The sequence below is a fragment of the Heliangelus exortis genome, chromosome 25, assembly GCF_036169615.1.
Source record: "Heliangelus exortis chromosome 25, bHelExo1.hap1, whole genome shotgun sequence".
In the NCBI taxonomy this organism is placed as follows: domain Eukaryota; kingdom Metazoa; phylum Chordata; class Aves; order Apodiformes; family Trochilidae; genus Heliangelus; species Heliangelus exortis.
The window spans coordinates 5062973-5079536 of record NC_092446.1 but is presented as its reverse complement, the minus strand read 5'-3'; the positions used below and the strand labels follow the sequence as shown (position 1 = coordinate 5079536).

Below are 16564 nucleotides of genomic sequence, written 5' to 3'. Positions count from 1 at the left end.
AGGAGGAGCTGGACTCCACAGACACTTCAGTGGTGATCAGCTCCTGCTCCCTGGCTGAAGCCCGGCTCCTGCTGGACAACTTCTTGAAGGCCTCCATCGACAAGGTGCAGGGCTGGGGTGGGAGGAGGGTGCGGGACAGAGAGGAGCAGGGTGCCCCGGGTGGGACTTCAGCCACCTCCCTGAGGTACACCGTGGTTGTCCTTCCCCAGGGCCTTCAGGTGGCACAGAAAGAGGCCCAGATCCGGCTGCTGGAGGGACGCCTGAGGCAGACAGATGTCACTGGCTCCTTGCACAGCCACGCCATCCTGGATGCCCTGCGGGAGAAGGCCGAGTTACACCCCGAGCTGCAGGCCCTGATCCACAATGTTCAGCAAGGTTGGACCCGGGGCTGGAGGTGCTGCCCCTGGGTCACCCCTGCTGACCCCACGAGGGGCATCTGGAGCTGGGGTGCCCAGGGATGCTGAAAGGGCAGTGCTGGGGGGGACATGTGCTCCAGCCACTGCCCTCTCTGCCATGCAGTTCAGATGGGGCTCAGCACAGGGGGGTCCTCTGGGTGCTGCTGATGTGCTCTTCTCTTTCCACACAGAGAATGGCTACACAAGCACAGATGAAGAGGTTTCGGAGTTCAGCTTGGCTTCAGATGGGAGGTGTGCACCCATCCCAGCCCTGCCTCAGCTAGTGGTGGCTTGGGAGGCTGGGGGGGGGTGGGATGTCTGGTGCCACCCATGGAACCTTGGAGATGGATGAACAAAGCCCCACCTAAGCTTTGCTGTGGTGCCCAGCCCTTGTGGAGGGGAGCAGAGATGTCATTTAGACACCATCAGGGAGTGAAGATTCAGTCATCCCCTGGAGAAAGGGTGCCGGGGAGCAGGGGGTGACCCAAAGTATCTGCTGGGCCAGTAGCAAGCAGCTCTCTGAAAGGGGTTTGCACTGAAGATTCATCTGTGTTCCCTTCTTGCAGCATCTCCCAGTCTTTCACCATGAAGGGCTCAGCAAGCCAGGATGACTTCAAGTTCAAGGTTAATTGGCCTTTCTGTGCGGCCCTGTCACAGGGAATGGGAGGAGGGGTGGAGGAGCATGTTGTTCAGTGATGCTCCAGATTGTGGAGCAGGGGTCTGACCTTTGGAGAGCTGGCCTTGCTCTAAAGGCAGAATGGCTGGTCTCTGGGTGGGATCAGCTCTAAGCAAGGAGAAACCCAGGCTTCCAGGTCCTATGGTCCTCTGGAGAACTAGAGACTTGGGAAATATCCAGACCGCTCAATACCCTCCAGATTTGAGTGGGCACCAAGAAGGTCCCTGTGCAGTGCTGCATCCATTGTGGGCAAAGGTGGAGGAAAGCCTGGTGTCCTGCCCAGGCTGTCACCTCTGCTCAGAGTATGGAGAACTGGGATGGATATCCCAGCACTGTGCAAGGGGGAACTCAGCCTCCTGTGGTCAGAGGGCAGGAGCTGCTCCACCCTGTCTGCTCTCTGTCTGCTCTCTGCTCTCATCCCCCTGTGCTGCCTGTGGCCTGAGCCCTCTGCCCTGCTGTCCTAGGGAGAACCCAAACTCTCAGGGCAGATGAAGGCAGTGTCAGCTGAATGTCTAGGACCCACTCTGGATGTCTCCACCAAGAACATCACCAAGTCCTTGGCATCCCTCATGGAGATCAAAGAGGATGGGATCAGCTTCTCCATCCGAGACTCCTATTACAAGGAGAAGGTGTCACGCACTGTCAGCCTGCCCACGCGAGGAAGCACCTTGTGAGCATGGGGTGATGGATCTTGGAGCATTGGGAGGCTTGTGGAGGCGTGGGCCAGCAGGTGGGAAGCTCTGTGACCAGTTCTGCATCTCTCCAGGCTTGTCTGCATCAAGCAGTGCTGTATTTCTCCAGTGAGCCTTGGAGAGTCTCTGGGCATATGTTGGTATCTTTGTAGTGGGAGGGTTGGGTATTCCTGGAGGAGGAAAAGAAGGGGAGCATCCCCAGCTCGTTGTCCTGGATTATCAGCCTGCTTGGAGGCTTCTTGGGTTGCCAGAGGCCTCTGTGCTCATGGGAGATGGCTTGTGGCCTGCTTTGATCTTCTAATTGCAGCTCCAGGGCTGCCCAACTTCTCATTTGTTTTGCTAAGAAAGGACACGGGTGTTCAGCATGTAGGTGCACCAGCAGGGGGGACAGGCACCCACTGTGCTCTGTTTCACTTGCTTTAGTCCCAGGCAGTCTCGTGGCTCGGACACTTCACCTCTGACCAGGAGGAAATCGTACGACCGCGGGCAACCTGCCAGGTGAGCATGGGGGCTGGAGCCACCTGGGCAGGGACAGACACGTCGGGACAGATTGCTGGCTGGACTGGGCCCTTGTGTGCCAGGCAGCTGCCAAGTGAGCAGTTCCCAAGTCATGTGTCCCTCTAATCCTTCCTGGCTCAGGCCTCCAGATGTTGGCTTCACACCTCCCCCATCCCCACCCACCCGGCCACGCAACGACCGCAACGTCTTCTCTCGTCTCACGAGCACCCAGAGCCAGGGGTCTGCCTTGGATAAGTAAGTCCTGGGTGGGGTGGAGGGTCTGGGGGAGAGGGACCCACACTGGAACAGCAAATGGCACGTGCCTAACTCACAAGACCTGGGTTGGCTCCAGCCACCCTCCTGCCAGCGTTTTATTCCCTGCTCTGTGAAGGAGCAGATGCTGTACAAGGGCCATGCTGGATCCATTCCCTGTCCTGCCTGCTGCGTGTCCCCTCCAAGCTGGCTTCCTGCAGGACCCTGAAGTCCTGGTCTCTGGATAAGCCCTACTCAGAGACATGGTGGTGCCAGCCTTGGCTCACTGGAAAAGGCTGTGGAGCAGGATGGAGTGAGGTGGGATGGGGGCTTGCAGGAAGCTGAAGGACTGGCACGAACCCACAAATCCTGCTCCAGTCTCCCCCTGCAGCAGGTCGGGCAGCTGCCCTGCTCTCAGAGCATTGCTAGCAGTGCTGATGTTCCCAGATGTTCCCTGCTCTCTGATGCTCAAGTGCCCTCCTGCTCCTCTGCCCTCTCCCCGAGCTTTCCATGTGTACTTCTCCCTCTCCTTTCCTCCTTCTCTCTCTCCTACTCTGGCTTGGATGCAATAACAATCTCCCATCTCTGACCCCTGTGCTTCCTCTTCTAGTCTGGGTTTTCTCTCCCATAATCCTGCTAATTTTCTGCCCCTAGGTCTGATGACAGCGATTCCTCTGTCTCGGAGGTGCTGAGGTATAGACACCTTTCTATTTATTATTCCTTCCTCCTCTCCTTCTCCTTCTCTCTGTCTCAGGAGCCTGCTCTCCGTGTCCCTGCATGCTTCACCTTTGCATTGCTGCTCTCCCCACCTCCCAGCCCGTGCGTGCTGTCCCCTCTTGGCATGTCACCTGCAGTGTCTGACACTGTCCCCTGGGGTGTGAGTTTGAACCATTCCTACCCCGATCAGCCCCTGGAAACAGAGTGCTGGGCTTGCCTACAGGCACTGCCTGTTTCAGGGTGGCAGCATGTTGTCCTCCATCACTGATGGGTTCTCATCAGCATGATGACACCGTGTCCCATCCCCCAGCTCTCCAGCAGGTGTGACACCTCCCTCAGTGATGCTGGGGAAGAGGGAAAGACACCCTGGGCACCCCCAGTGTGTCCAAGCATCTTCCAGAAAAATATCTCCAGGTGCTACCCACACCTGGTTGTTGGGGGTGGGTATATCTCTATCCCAAAGAAACCAGATCAAATTGTGGTGCAGAGGCCCAGCCTTGGGTTTAAGGTGCTCCTGAGCTCAACCCCCTGCACCCTTCTGCCTGCAGAGGTTTCCCAAGGTGGGGGCCACCTTTCTGACCTCTCTGAGGACCAGCAGCCCTCCCACACCTGACTGCCTCCTCGTATCACCCATGCTCTGTGTTCCCACCAGTCCCTGGGGAGGTTGTTGTGCTGCCACCTTGGGCACTTTGCAGCCAGGCAGCAATCATAGCTCCTCACTGACACCTCACCCTGAGGAGCCAGAGTTTCCATTTGGATCCTGTGTCACCCCCAGAGGGACTGGGGCAGGGCTGGTGAATTTGTGTTTGTCAGTAAGGCTGCTTACAGAAAGCAAGCTCACAAGCATGGGGTTACCAAACCCGAATTACTGAGCCTGTGTTCATCTTTCTGAGTTAACACAAACCCTGCGTGTCCTCAGGCCTGCCCTTCTCCAGCCCTGTGCCTCAGTTTCCCTGCTAATGGTCATGTGCACTGGGGTCTGAACAGGTCCTCAGCACCCTGAGCGCTGCTGAAGTGGAGGGGATCAGCAGATGTTGTGTCCAAATGAATAGGCAGCAGGGGTCCAGGTGTCCCTTAGAGGAAAGTTTGGCAGGGACAGGTCCTTTTCTGCCCAGAGCCAGGAGTGGGGTCAAAGCTCCTGCAGCCATTGTGGCAGGGACACTGGGTGCAAACACCAGTGATGTTTGTTGTCAGACTTGTGGCTGTAGGTAATGGAGTTGAGGCTCTGTCTCCAAGCCACAGGCTGACAGACTCCTAGATACTCACACCCTGGAACACTTAACCCAGCAGAGCTTCAGGCTGGAGAAGGAGCAGTTGGTAACAAACTGACCTGAGGATCCATGACCTGGGTCTTCTGGCTCCTTGGGAGAGGCAGGAGAGGTCTAGCAGGATAGCAGAGGCCACTGTGCAGTTCCTTCTGTCCCAGTCCTTGCTGCTGGCCCAGAGGCTGTAGGCAGGGGCTGCTGCTCCTGGGGAAGATTCCCAGGGTTTCCATGTGGAGCTTTGCCAAGTTCAGCCTGTGGGACCCCATTGCACAGCCAGGCAGGGGAAGATGCTCGGGGGTGAGCACCTGTCTTGCTCTCCTGTGCCCCTGGGACTGAGCAGTTGGTGCCTTTTCACACCCACCCCACCAGGCTTTTTCTTTCCCATGCAAGGGGCATCATTAACCCCGTGGGTGGCACCAAGAATGCCCGGACAGCCCCGCTGCAATGTGTCTCCATGGCAGAAGGACACACCAAGCCTGTGCTCTGCCTGGATGCTACTGATGAGCTGCTTTTCACTGGCTCCAAAGGTGGGTGATGGACAGAAGAGAAGTGGGGGTTGCTGACCCACAGGGGATCAGGTTGTCACAGGGGAATGCAGGAGGTGCCAGGCACCGTGGGGATGGTCCCTCCTGAGGCTCTTTCTTGTCCTCAGCATTGAGCCTTAGAATTGTAGAATCATGGAATCATTTTGGTTGGAAAAGACCCTTAAGATCATCAAGTCCAACCATTAACCCAGCACTGCCCAAGACACCACTAAACCACATCCCTCAGCACCATATTTCCAGGGCTCTGAAACCCCTCCAGGGATGATGGGGACTCCAGCCCTGCCCTGGGCAGCCTGGGCCAGGTCCTGACAACCCTTTCCAGGGAGAAATTGTTCCCCAGCTCCAACCTAAACCTCCCCTGGCACAACTTGAGGCCAAAAGTTCCTCTTGTCCCATCCCTTGTTCCTTGGGAGCAGAGCCCGACCCCCCTTGGGGACTCCACCACTGGCCTGGGCAGCCTGGGCTTGACAACCCTTTCAGTTAGGAAATTGTTCCCAGTAAAGAAATTGTTCCTTGTCCAGAACTGGCCTGGTCCTGGGGCTGGCTGGTCCTTTCCTCTTGCCCTGTGGGTGCAGGGAGACCATGCTCAGAAAAGTTATTGCCTGACACTCACTGCACATTCATCCTCCCACAGACCGGAGCTGCAAAATGTGGAACCTGGTGACAGGCCAAGAGATTGCTTCCCTCAAGAGTCACCCAAACAATGTGGTTTCCATCAAGTACTGCAGCCACACGGGGCTGGTGTTCACTGTGTCCACATCTTACATCAAAGTCTGGGACATCCGGGACTCGGCCCGGTGCATCCGCACCCTCACGTATGTGGCACCACGGGGGGACCTTGGGCACCCCGGGCACCTCCAGAACCCAGTCCCAGGAACTGCTGGAGCTGGGGACAGAACCAGCTGCTTTGTGCCAGTTTGCAGTGCTGCATCCTTAGGGCTGGGAGAGAGCTTGGGGTGAGGGGGACCGTGGGGAATTCCTGCAGTGAAAGCTCAGAGCTTCAAAGAGATTTTGCTGCTGCTGCTGGGGGTGGGACAGGAGCTACGTAAAAGAGGCACAGCCCCTGACAGCATTGTGGCTGAGCAAACCACAGGCCACCAAGTGGGAAACTTGGATCACTATGAGGAGTTGAGGACAAGAAAGGAGATGAGGACAAGCTGTGGCTGTGGTCTGCCAGGCTGGAGTGGAGCTCAAATATTAGAAGCACAGGGCAGGTCAGGGCTACCACCCAGCACAGAGCTGCTTTCTCCATCCAGGCTCCACTCATCTACCATGGCCTGAAAGTGGCTCTCCCCTGGTGCAGAGGACAAATACCTCTGCCTGTCTGTGCTGGCTGGCAGCAGAAGTCACCTCCTCTTGCAGGAAGCAGAGAGGACTGGGAGGAGAGAGTAACAGCCCTCAGCTGGAAACCAGGGCACGATGGTTTCCAACCTTGGCTCCCTTTGTGAGCAAAGCCCTGGCTTAGGGGACAGAGGTCTTGTCGATCTTGTGGTGGCCAGAGAGATGGTGACATCTCCAGGGACTTCCTTGTGTGACCCCCCTCCCTTTGCCATCTTGGACCAGGAATGTTGCGTGGTGCCTGGGGGGCTCTGAGCTCTGCTCATGCTCCTGCCTTGGCCTCTCTCTCCCTTAGATCTTCTGGACAGGTGATCTCTGGGGATGCCTGTGCTGGGACCACCACCCGCACTGTCACCAGTGTGCAGGGGGAGCACCAGATCAACCAGATTGCTCTGAACCCCACTGGCACCACACTCTACGCTGCCACCGGGAACTCCGTCCGCATCTGGGAGCTGAGCAGGTGAGGAGCAGTTCTCAGGTGGGCTTGGGAATGCTGAGTGGACACTGTCTGCTCAGAGGGCCCCAAAATATGCCCCCTCCCCACCCCAAGGAAAGCCCCTTTAGCAATGGAAGTTGCCTGAAATTAAGGATTTTCAGGCCACTTTCCTAGAAGATGCAAGGGGTGATGATCAGCAGTGGAGCTACCCAGAGGGGGGTTGTTTTTGAGCTGGGCAGAGCTTAGGAGAAGGGGAAGGACATGGAATGGGCAGCAGTAGCCCCTGCTTTTTCCTTTGCCCCCCTCCCTGTGAGGTGGGTCCTGGGCTGCTGGACTTGTTGCAGCCTGGTCCATCTTGGCATGTCCCAGGGCTGCTTTCCTTCCCCAGCATCACCAGGATGCTGACACCAGGACTGCTCCCAGTGCCCTGAAGGGAACAACCCCTACTGGAGGGTTTCAGAGCTGGGAGAGGCCCCTGGAGGAGCTGTGGCCCCCAGGAAGGGGCTCACTGACCCATGTTACTCAACCCAGGTTGCAGCCCATCGGGAAGCTGAGCGGCCACATCGGTCCCGTGATGTGTCTCACAGTAAACCAGACAGCAAGCAACCATGACCTGGTGGTCACAGGCTCCAAAGATCACTATGTCAAGGTACTCTTCTCCTTGGATAGCAGAGCCTTGTGTCCCATAGGGAAACTCACATTGTTGGCAAGCCCTAAGCTCTCTTCTGTCCTCAAATCTGAGCCCAAATTTCTGTTTTCAGCTGTGAGTATTGTATTAAGTTTTTGTCTGTCCCCTCACCCCAAATCTTGCCTTTTGCTTGTCCACAATATGAATGCACCTTTGGAGAGATAGATTTGGATCTCTCTCATCCCTTGAGTTCTGTGACTTGTATTTGCATGTTATGGCTACCCCAGATCAGCAGCTCTCCCTGTTTTGATCGATTCTCTTCCCCAACACAGCTGCTTTCTGCCTGCTCCTTCCCAGTTCCAGCACAGCAAGAGTGTCCCCTTCCTTTTAGGTTTTTGCTGGTGTGTAGGAGGTTGACTTGGAGGTGGCAGATGGCAAGTGAAGAATCACAGAATCACAGAATGTTAGGGGTTGGAAAGGACCTCTGGAGATGATCTGGTCCAACCTCCTCCCTTCCAGGGCAGATTCACCCAGAGCAGGTTGCACAGAAAGGTAGCTGGGCAGGTTCTGAATGTCTCCAGAGATGGAGACTCCTCCACCACCTTTCTGAGCAGCCTGTTCCAGTGTTCTGCTGCCCCAAAAGTAAAGAAGTTCCTCCTTGTGTTTAGATGGAACTTCCTATGTTCAAGTTTGTTCCTGTTACCTCCTGTCCTGTCACTCAGCACCACTGAAAAAAGACAGCCACTGCTCCTGACACCCACCCTTTAAATATTTGTGTGTTCTAAGTCTTTTCTCCGGACTAAAAAACCCAAGTCCCTCAGCCTTTCCTCAGAGAGATGTTCCAGTCCTCTGATCATCTTTGTAGCTCTCTGCTGTACCCTCCAGCAGTTCCCTGTCATTCTTGAGCCAGGGAGCCAGGAACTGCTCACAATACTCCAGATTCAGCCTCAGCAGAGCAGAGGGGCAGGATAACTTCCCTCCAGCTGCTGGCCACACTCTTCTTGCTGCACCCCAGGATACCACTGGCTTTCTTGGCACCATGTTCATGGCTCACGGTCAATCCCATTGTCTTCCCACAGAGCTACTTTCCAGCCCTCAGCCTGTGCTGGGGGATGGTGTTATTCATCCCCACACTTGCCCCTGTTGAATGTCATGAGGTTTCTCTGCCCAACTCTGCAGCTGCTGGATGGCAGCTCAGCCCTCTGGTGTTCCAGCCACCCCTCCCAGTTTGGTATCATCAGGGAACTTGCTGAGGGGACACTCCATCCCTTCGTGCAGGTCACTGATGAACATATTGATCAGGACTGGACCCAGTACTGATCCCTGGGGAACACCTGGAGGATGAGATGATGAGAGAGACAGGATCTCACTCTTCTGACAGCTGCAAGCTCATAGCTTGACTTCTGGGGGTGTGTGAAGCACACCAGTACAGCCCAGCAGAATGGGGGCTACCTCTGGTGCCAGATGCCCTTCATGGGGTCAGACCTCAGCCCCAAAAGATCTCCAGTGCCCACTCCCCTTTCCAGCACCACTCTGAGCTCCCTGAGCCTGGAAAGCAGATGCTGATGGCCAAGTTCTCCAAGAGAGGGTCACCTCTGCTTCCAGTGCCACCAGGGGGTTTCTTATCTCTGGGTTTTCCCCACAGGTGTTTGAGATTGCCGAGGGCACCGTGGGCAATATTGGCCCCACTCACAACTTTGAGCCCCCTCACTACGACGGCATCGAGTGCTTGGCCATCCAGGGAGACATCCTCTTCAGTGGCTCCAGGGACAATGGCATCAAGAAGTGGGATCTGGAGCAGCAGGAGCTTATCCAGGTCTGGAGGGGAGCTTACAGCACAGGTCCTCGTGGGAACGTGGGGTTGAGGAGCGTGGCTGCTGGGGGCTTGGTGGGACCTTTGTTCAGGGCTCTGATGCACTAAGCTGACCAAGCAGAGCATTTCCCTTCCTGCTGATGTGGCAGCACACACGTGAGGTGGCTCTGTGCCCCCTAACTTTGTGCTGTAGGGACCCCTGGATTGCCAGCTCCCACGGCACACAGGCTCCACATCAATTGTAATGCCAGGTGCTGTGTTCCTCTCTGGAGACAGCATTCTTGTCTCCTGCCCAGGAGACAAACCAAGCCCTGACTTCTGAGTCCATCCCCTTGGCCTCCCGGCTTTGCATCCCCAGCCCCACAGTGCAGATCAGCCCCAAGGTGCCAGGGGGGATCTGAGCCTCCCAGGTTGGGTGCCTGGTGGTGCTGCAAATGAGCTTGGTCATCACCTCTGCTCCATGTTCATACCCACAGCAAATCCCTAATGCCCACAAAGACTGGGTCTGTGCCCTGGCCTTCATCCCTGGCCGCCCCATGGTGCTGAGTGCCTGCCGAGGGGGCATGATCAAGGTCTGGAATGTGGACACCTTCACCCCTGTTGGGGAGATCAAAGGGCACGACAGCCCCATCAATGCCATCTGCACCAACTCAAAGCACATCTTCACTGCCTCTAGGTAAGTCTGGGCTGGCTGCTCCCCAGAGTCCCTGAGATGAGGGCAGAGCCCTGGGCTGAACTTGTCATCCCTGAGCCTGGGAGGGACAGGGAGAAGGGAGGGAGGGAAGTGAGGAGTCTCAGAGCTTTCTAGTCCCCCCCACTTGTTAGTTCATCTCATCTTCTCACCCTTGGCCTGCCTGATGACACGGCCTTCCCACACCCCAGTGTTCCCATGGGCTATTCCCCCACACACAGGGACCCCTCAACCCCGGGGCTGGGCATCCTCTGCTGCTCTCGGGAAGCTCTTTGGCAGCAAGACTCTGATATCCTCTTTTCAACCATATCCCTTTGCTCCCTTACTTTTTCTCTCTCTCTCTCTCTCTCTCTGTCCTCCACACTTCCCATCTGTGCCACAGCGACTGCCGGGTAAAGTTATGGAATTACGTGCCTGGGCTCACCCCTTGCCTTCCACGTCGCGTCCTTGCCATAAAGGGCCGTGCTACTACTCTGCCTTGACCCTCCTGCTCCTCCTGACTCCTGTGCTCATGCACTCTTTTTCTGTCTTTTCTTTCCTTGTCTCTTTTTCTCCATCTCTTTCTTCTCCTGGCTTTCCCTCTGTTGTTTGCTTTTCCTCCTCTTTCTTTTTCTTTCTTTCTTTCTTTCTTTCTTTCTCTCTGCTCTGAGCTGCTTCTTCACGGTATGAAACTATTTTGCGTTTTTTCCCTACTTGATAAAATCTTTGCTAGAAGGGACTTGTCCCTTTGTCCCAGCCATGCCCCTGCGTTGTTTTGGTTTGGGGTTTTTTTTTTGTTTCGTTTTTTGTTTTTTTTTTTCTTTGCCAAGTGCCCACATGTGCTGAGGCAGCTCTGTGGAAGCCATGGCTTGCATGGGTGGTAGGGTGGGAGTCAGCAGCCACCCCCAGCACAGTCCATGACCTGGGGTCACTGCTTTGGCCAAGTTAGAGCTCATTCTAGGGTTCAGGAGTCCTGTTGTTGGCATCAGCCCTAGAGCTCACTGTTTCCCTTTGTTCCCAGTCGCCTCCAGTGGGGTGAGCTGGAGGCTGAGCCCCACTGGGCCTGCCTGCTCCCCAAAATGGATCGGGCAACCTCCCACCAAGAGAAGAGAGCCCGGGAGTCTTGGGGGCTGCATGCTGCCCTGGGCTGGGGGTGGGAGCATCCTCCTGGTGGTGCTGGCACTGCCAGGACCCCTGAGTCACAGCATCCCTCTCACCTTTGTTTCTCAGTGACCTGACAGTGAAGCTCTGGAGTGGGAGGAGGTTACCCACAGGGTCCAACTAGAACTGCAGAAAGACTGGAAGACATGAGAGGAGGGTGAAGGTTGGGGTACCTCTCCCTTGCTATCAAGACCGTGTCATCTACAGGAGTCCAGCCTGGGGACAGGGATTTCTCTGTGCCTGACCCAAGGGGGTGGACAATGTCTCATCTGATACTTTGAGCACTGCCAGCTCCTGCAAGGAGGCAGTTTCTCAGTTGTTTTCCAGTGACCAGGAAATGTTTTGTCTCTTTTCTCACCCACCCTGTTGCAACACCTGCTGGAACTCCTGGGGGTCAGGGCTTCTTGGCTCCTCAGAGATACCCAATTCCCTCCTGCTGCTGTGGGCTCGTGCAGCCTTCCCTGGGATGTGCTGCTTCTCTCCCTTGGCTCCGGGGCTGGTTCCTGCAGGAGTCTTTCTCCACTCCACAGCCATGGGGACGTTTGGTGTCTGCTGGCCAGGACCATGGCACAGAGGGCCTGTTCCTTTGAAGATATTACTACTGAGACAACCTTTCTGCTGTGAGAGGTCTGCAGAAGGATTTCCAGGTGGATCCATCCTTCCCCATCCTCTGTCTACCTGTCCCAGCAACTTGAAGTGTTCACCTCTGAGCATCTTTGCCTGGGAAGATCTTCGTGGGCTGACTCTGCATTTCCCCTTGACATTCTCCAAACCCCAGTCATAACCTCAGGTGACCCACAGCTCTTGGCCTCTTCCCCATGTGCCCACCCTGCCCTTTGGTGGAGAACTAAAGGGCTGCCTGGCCCAGCTCTTGACACCTTGGCCCTCAGCAGGGCTTTCATGGGGGGTTCCTGCATCCCCTTGAGTGCAGAAACCAAGCAAGAGAGGGCAAAGAAGCCAAGGCTGGATTGGTCACCTCCACCCCTCTGGCCCAGCTTGTTTTGCCATCACTGGGAACCAGAAGCTGTAACTCCATCCACCAGGCTCTGCCCTCAGCCTCCTGCTGAGAATGGACCTTGCTCAGGTTTGGCCCATCAGACTTGTGGAGGAGCAGCTGGAGTTTGGGCCAGGATGGAGTCGGCTGTGCTGGAAGTGGGGTGAGGGGACTTTGTGTTTTTATTTTTTCTTCTCTTAATCAGTGCTATTGTTTCAGTTTTGACACTTGAATTTGTTCTGGAGTTACGTGGCCTCACCCTCACCTTGTTGCATGTCTGAGCCACCCCTCACGTCCCCTTCCCTGCCCCTTCCTGGGCAGTGCAGCAAGACCAGCACCCTGCTCTGTTCCTTTGCTGTAGGAACCCCAGCTGAGTCACAACACTGAGATTTTCCTCCCATTGCTGGTGGGATGCTTGGACTGAGGCTTGACATTGCTGGTAGTTACTGAGTTGTTGGAAGTGGTCCCTCTTGTCCCTTTAAAGGATGAAAAAGGACCCCTGAAAGGCTCAGCTCAGCCTGTGTCACTGCCCCTGCTCTCACAGGGATTCTCTGTGGATGCAGGGTACCCTTTCTCTCTGGGAAATGGCCGTGCAAAGCACATGGCTGGAGCAGCAGGGAACATGTGCAGTAAAAGCCTCTGTCCAGAGTGGAGGTGGTCAGTGAGAGAAACTGATTCTCATCTGTGATGCTTGACTTTTCACCCCCCAAAACAGAGCTGACTCCAGATCCTATCCCAGGTGCTGAATATAAAGTATTGTAACCCTGGGGCTCCCCTTGCTCAGGGCAGGGGACAGGGCCCTACTTGCTCCCCTGGGAATGGGCAGCTCTGGTTGGGGGTCAGGTTACCCCAAATATTAAAGCACAATGTCCCAACATGCAGGTGGCTGAGCAAGGGTGGCCCTTGGGACTGCTTCAGAACTCAGCTCACATTCTGGGGGGCTGTGGGCTTGGACAAGCAAGGTGGAGGTGAGGCCAGAGATGAAGGTGAGGGCAGTTTGCAGTTGTTTTTTTTGTCACGTTGCACTGTGCTGGGGTGTTCCTCAGGCTCAGGACTTAAACTGCTGCATAGCTCCAGACCCTTCTCGTGGTCTCTGAGCCCCTCTGCCAGCCCCTCCACTCCAGTTTGGAGCTGCCTTTGCACCGTGCACCTCATCTTCCTTCACCCTTGGATGCCTTGGTTTGTGCCAAGGGTGTGATGATACCTACAACCCAGGGAGCTCCTTTGCTTCCTCAGATTGCTGTGGGATGCTTTTATCCACAGGCCCTGCCTCTCATTCCATGGGTCTCCTCTCTCCAGCACCCAGGGGCCAGATCCAGACTCTGCTAAGGGTGTAAATGCTGGCCCAGAGCTCAGCTTTGCACACAATGGTGGAGGTGACTCAGGAGCCCAAAAGCACTGGGCCTCTAAACCACTGTGTGACCCCCCGGCCCCCTTCCTGGCACCCACAGCTCTCTGGCACAAAAGGGGCTGCCTGGCCATGCACCAGCTCTGAGGAGTTGGAGCACCAGTGCCCTGTCCCCAGGATCCCTGTGCAGTGTCCTGTCCCCAGGATCCCTGTGCAGTGTCCTGTACCCCAGGATCCCTGTGCAGTGTCCTGTCCCCAGGATCCCTGTGCAGTGTCCTGTCCCCAGGATCCCTGTGCAGTGTCCTGTCCCCAGGATCCCTGTGCAGTGTCCTGTCCCCAGGATCCCTGTGCATTGTCCTGTCCCCAGGATCCCTGTGCAGTGTCCTGTCCCCAGGATCCCTGTGCAGTGTCCTATCCCCAGGATTTCTGTGCAGTGTCCTGTCCCCAGGATCCCTGTGCAGTGTCCTGTACCCCAGGATCCCTGTGCAGTGTCCTGTCCCCAGGATCCCTGTGCAGTGCCCTGTACCCCAGGACCTCCACTCACAGCTCCTCTAGGGTCTCAGATGCTGCCTCCTGCCTTGGTGCTGCAGAAACAGTGCCTGCTCCCCAGGGTGCTTTTCCGGTGCCCCCATCCCAGTCCTTCCCCTGTCCTCTTCTGGATAGGGCCCAGTTACCACCCCTGCAGAGCACAGGCTTCCCACTTGCTTTTCAGGAAGCTCATGAGCTTTTCTCTATCCTGCAGGCTGCACTTCCACCCTGAGCCCCCTTTCACCCTCCTGGGGTTGAAGGAGTCCCCAGGTCACTCTCCCAGGATGCTCCAGCTGTAACTGGGATGGAGCTGGATGGCTCTGGATCCCCAGGCCCTTCCCCCCCAGAAAAGCACAGCCTGGTGCCTTTCTCCCACCCCAGGGGCTGCTTCCCTGGTCCATAACAGCTCTGCCCCTTGAAGCCTGCCAGCTTTTCCAAATCCTCTGTGTCCTGGGACCACCCAGCACCCTCTGGTCCAGTATCACCTCGCCTGCTCTGTCACCTCTTCCTGCTGCACAAGTAGCACAAAAAGCAGGTGCCTTTTCTTTCTCAGAGCTGTTTTCTAAGGGGCAACTCTTGTCAAGGCTTTTTTTAAATTTTTTTTTTCCTGCTGGGTCGTGCAGCCCAGCCTGGGGTTTCACAGAGGACAAGGGGGGGGGAGGGAGGGGTGTGTGTATATATATTTTATACCTCGATGTGTTTCTGTAAATAGTGTAAGTTATTTTGGTCCTTATGGTGTACATGTTTTTTCAATGGTTGTGTTTGTTCTTCGCCTTTTTGTCCTCTCAAATAAAATGTGCTGAAATGAAGTAACAGAGCAGAGATGGCCTTGAAGAGGAGGAGAGGACAGGTGGGAACTGCCTGTCCCATCCTCCTGCCCCTGGCAGAGGTGACCTGGTGTCCCAGCACTCCTGGCCCTGCTGGGTGCTGTCAGGAGGTCATCTGCATCCCACAGGATGAGTCCTCAGGGAGACACAGCAGACACAGGATTGCACTGGGGGCAAACAAGGGGCTGAGGTGGAGCAAGCACAGACCCAGCAGGGGCTCTGCCCCTCTCCTGGTGAGGAGGAGAAGGAACAGACAAAGGGCTCCAACCCGGTGGATGCTCCAAACCAGAGCATCCCCAAACCCACGGCGTGGCATCGATCCCCAAGTCCCCCAGCAGTCCGGGCCGGGGGATGTGGGGCAGGGGCTCGGGGTCTCCTGCCCGCCGCGGTTGTTTCCCCCCTGCCCGGTCACAGCCCGGGGTCTCCCTGGGGACACCCCATGGCCCGGCTGGGCTGGCTGACAGTGGTGGCCTTGGGGACAACCAACAGGTGGCAGCCCCGGCTGCGGATCCACGGACCCGCGGCTCGGCAGAGCCGGCGGAGCTGCGGGGGCAGCGGGGACACCTCCCTGGGTCTGCCCAGCTGGGATCGGATGCGGGGTGGCGGAGCTGACCCCTCAGCAGCCAGCATATGGTGTCCTCTGGAGGTGAAAATCCCTCAGAGCAGCCAACCTGCTCTGCCAGAGCTGCTGGGGGGCAGGGGCACCAACCTGTATCCCCCCATCCCCCAGGACAGGGTCTCAGCCCCAGCAAGCTCCACTTTCCTGTTCCCAGACAGGCATTAGTGGTTAAACTGGTCACAGGGAGCAACAGAGCAGGGAACCACCACCAATGGGCTGTGCCCCACAGTCCCCCAGGATGTGGCTCCTCCTGGCACCCCCCACTCCCTGCCTGGGCACCCCACACCAGAACCTCCTGGCCCCAAGCTCACAGTGCACTCACAGTGTTGCTCCTGCCAGCCCAGCCCAATAGCATCTCTAGGGGGTGACTTCCCCCAGTGCCACCCCAGTCCCCAGAGCTGTGTCCTGCATCACCCTCAGCCTGTGCCATGGTTTGTCTCAGTCTCTGCCTCCCTGCCCACCACCACACCACTGCTGCCAGGGCAAACAGGATCTGTGGGGGAACAAATGGGGTGGTATTTAGGGCCCAATTACTCCTGGCAGACAAAGTGACATCAGCAGCATCCTCCTCCCGCCTGGTGTGCCACCCACCCATTGCACCACACACACCTTTTCTTGGTAGCTGCTGTGTCCCAGCTCATGACCAGCCCTTTCCCAATGCAGCAAGGTGCCAAGCACCCTGTTCTGTGCTCCCCACATGCTTGCTTGAAGATGTCCTTGTAGTTTGGATCCCCAAGCTCACAGGGTTGCCTTATCCCCCTCAGTGCTGATCCCATGTGAAGGGTCCCATGGGCTCAACCCAGCACCTTGCTGCTGCTTGGTGGCCTTGAGGAGGGCACAGCAACACTCCAGGAGAGGCTTATGCTGTCCCATGCTCTTGGCACAGAGTCTCCAGGAAGAGTCCCCACCTGTGATCTGCTCCACACAACTCATTATAGGGTTGTGGGGCACTGGGTGAGCACATGGGCACGAAGGCCACTCCTCCAGGTCAGTAAAGCCAGAGGGTGCCTGCAGGGTGCTGATGGATGCGCCAGGTCCTCTGGCATCCTAAACACAGGGCAAAGGAGCCTGGGCACCAGGAGGACCAAGAGGGCTTCCAGCATATCCAGCAAATGCCAGGGGCTAGAGGGTGTCACCCCTTAGGGCACCTCTCCCACTGATG

General features: G+C 56.6%; 1 protein-coding gene across 4 annotated transcripts in view; it reads left to right on the top strand.

The window, feature by feature from the left end:
- The window catches only part of KIF21B (kinesin family member 21B), a 34555-nt gene extending 22250 nt beyond the window's left edge, over positions 1-12305 (top strand). The window contains exons 21-35 of one of the 4 annotated variants that reach the window (XM_071768279.1): positions 3-104; positions 210-375; positions 587-647; positions 962-1019; positions 1536-1741; positions 2187-2261; positions 2403-2516; positions 3168-3206; positions 4886-5022; positions 5675-5855; positions 6674-6838; positions 7346-7463; positions 9088-9258; positions 9732-9931; positions 11156-12305. In XM_071768279.1, the coding sequence (XP_071624380.1) occupies positions 3-104; positions 210-375; positions 587-647; positions 962-1019; positions 1536-1741; positions 2187-2261; positions 2403-2516; positions 3168-3206; positions 4886-5022; positions 5675-5855; positions 6674-6838; positions 7346-7463; positions 9088-9258; positions 9732-9931; positions 11156-11210 (1848 nt within the window). In that variant the 3' untranslated portion in view covers positions 11211-12305. Of the gene's footprint in view, positions 1-2; positions 105-209; positions 376-586; positions 648-961; positions 1020-1535; positions 1742-2186; positions 2262-2402; positions 2517-3167; positions 3207-4885; positions 5023-5674; positions 5856-6673; positions 6839-7345; positions 7464-9087; positions 9259-9731; positions 9932-10328; positions 10552-11155 lie in introns of those variants that run through there. The other 3 variants (XM_071768277.1, XM_071768280.1, XM_071768278.1) reach the window with 3 other exon arrangements.
- The last annotated feature ends 4259 nt before the right edge of the window (positions 12306-16564 follow it).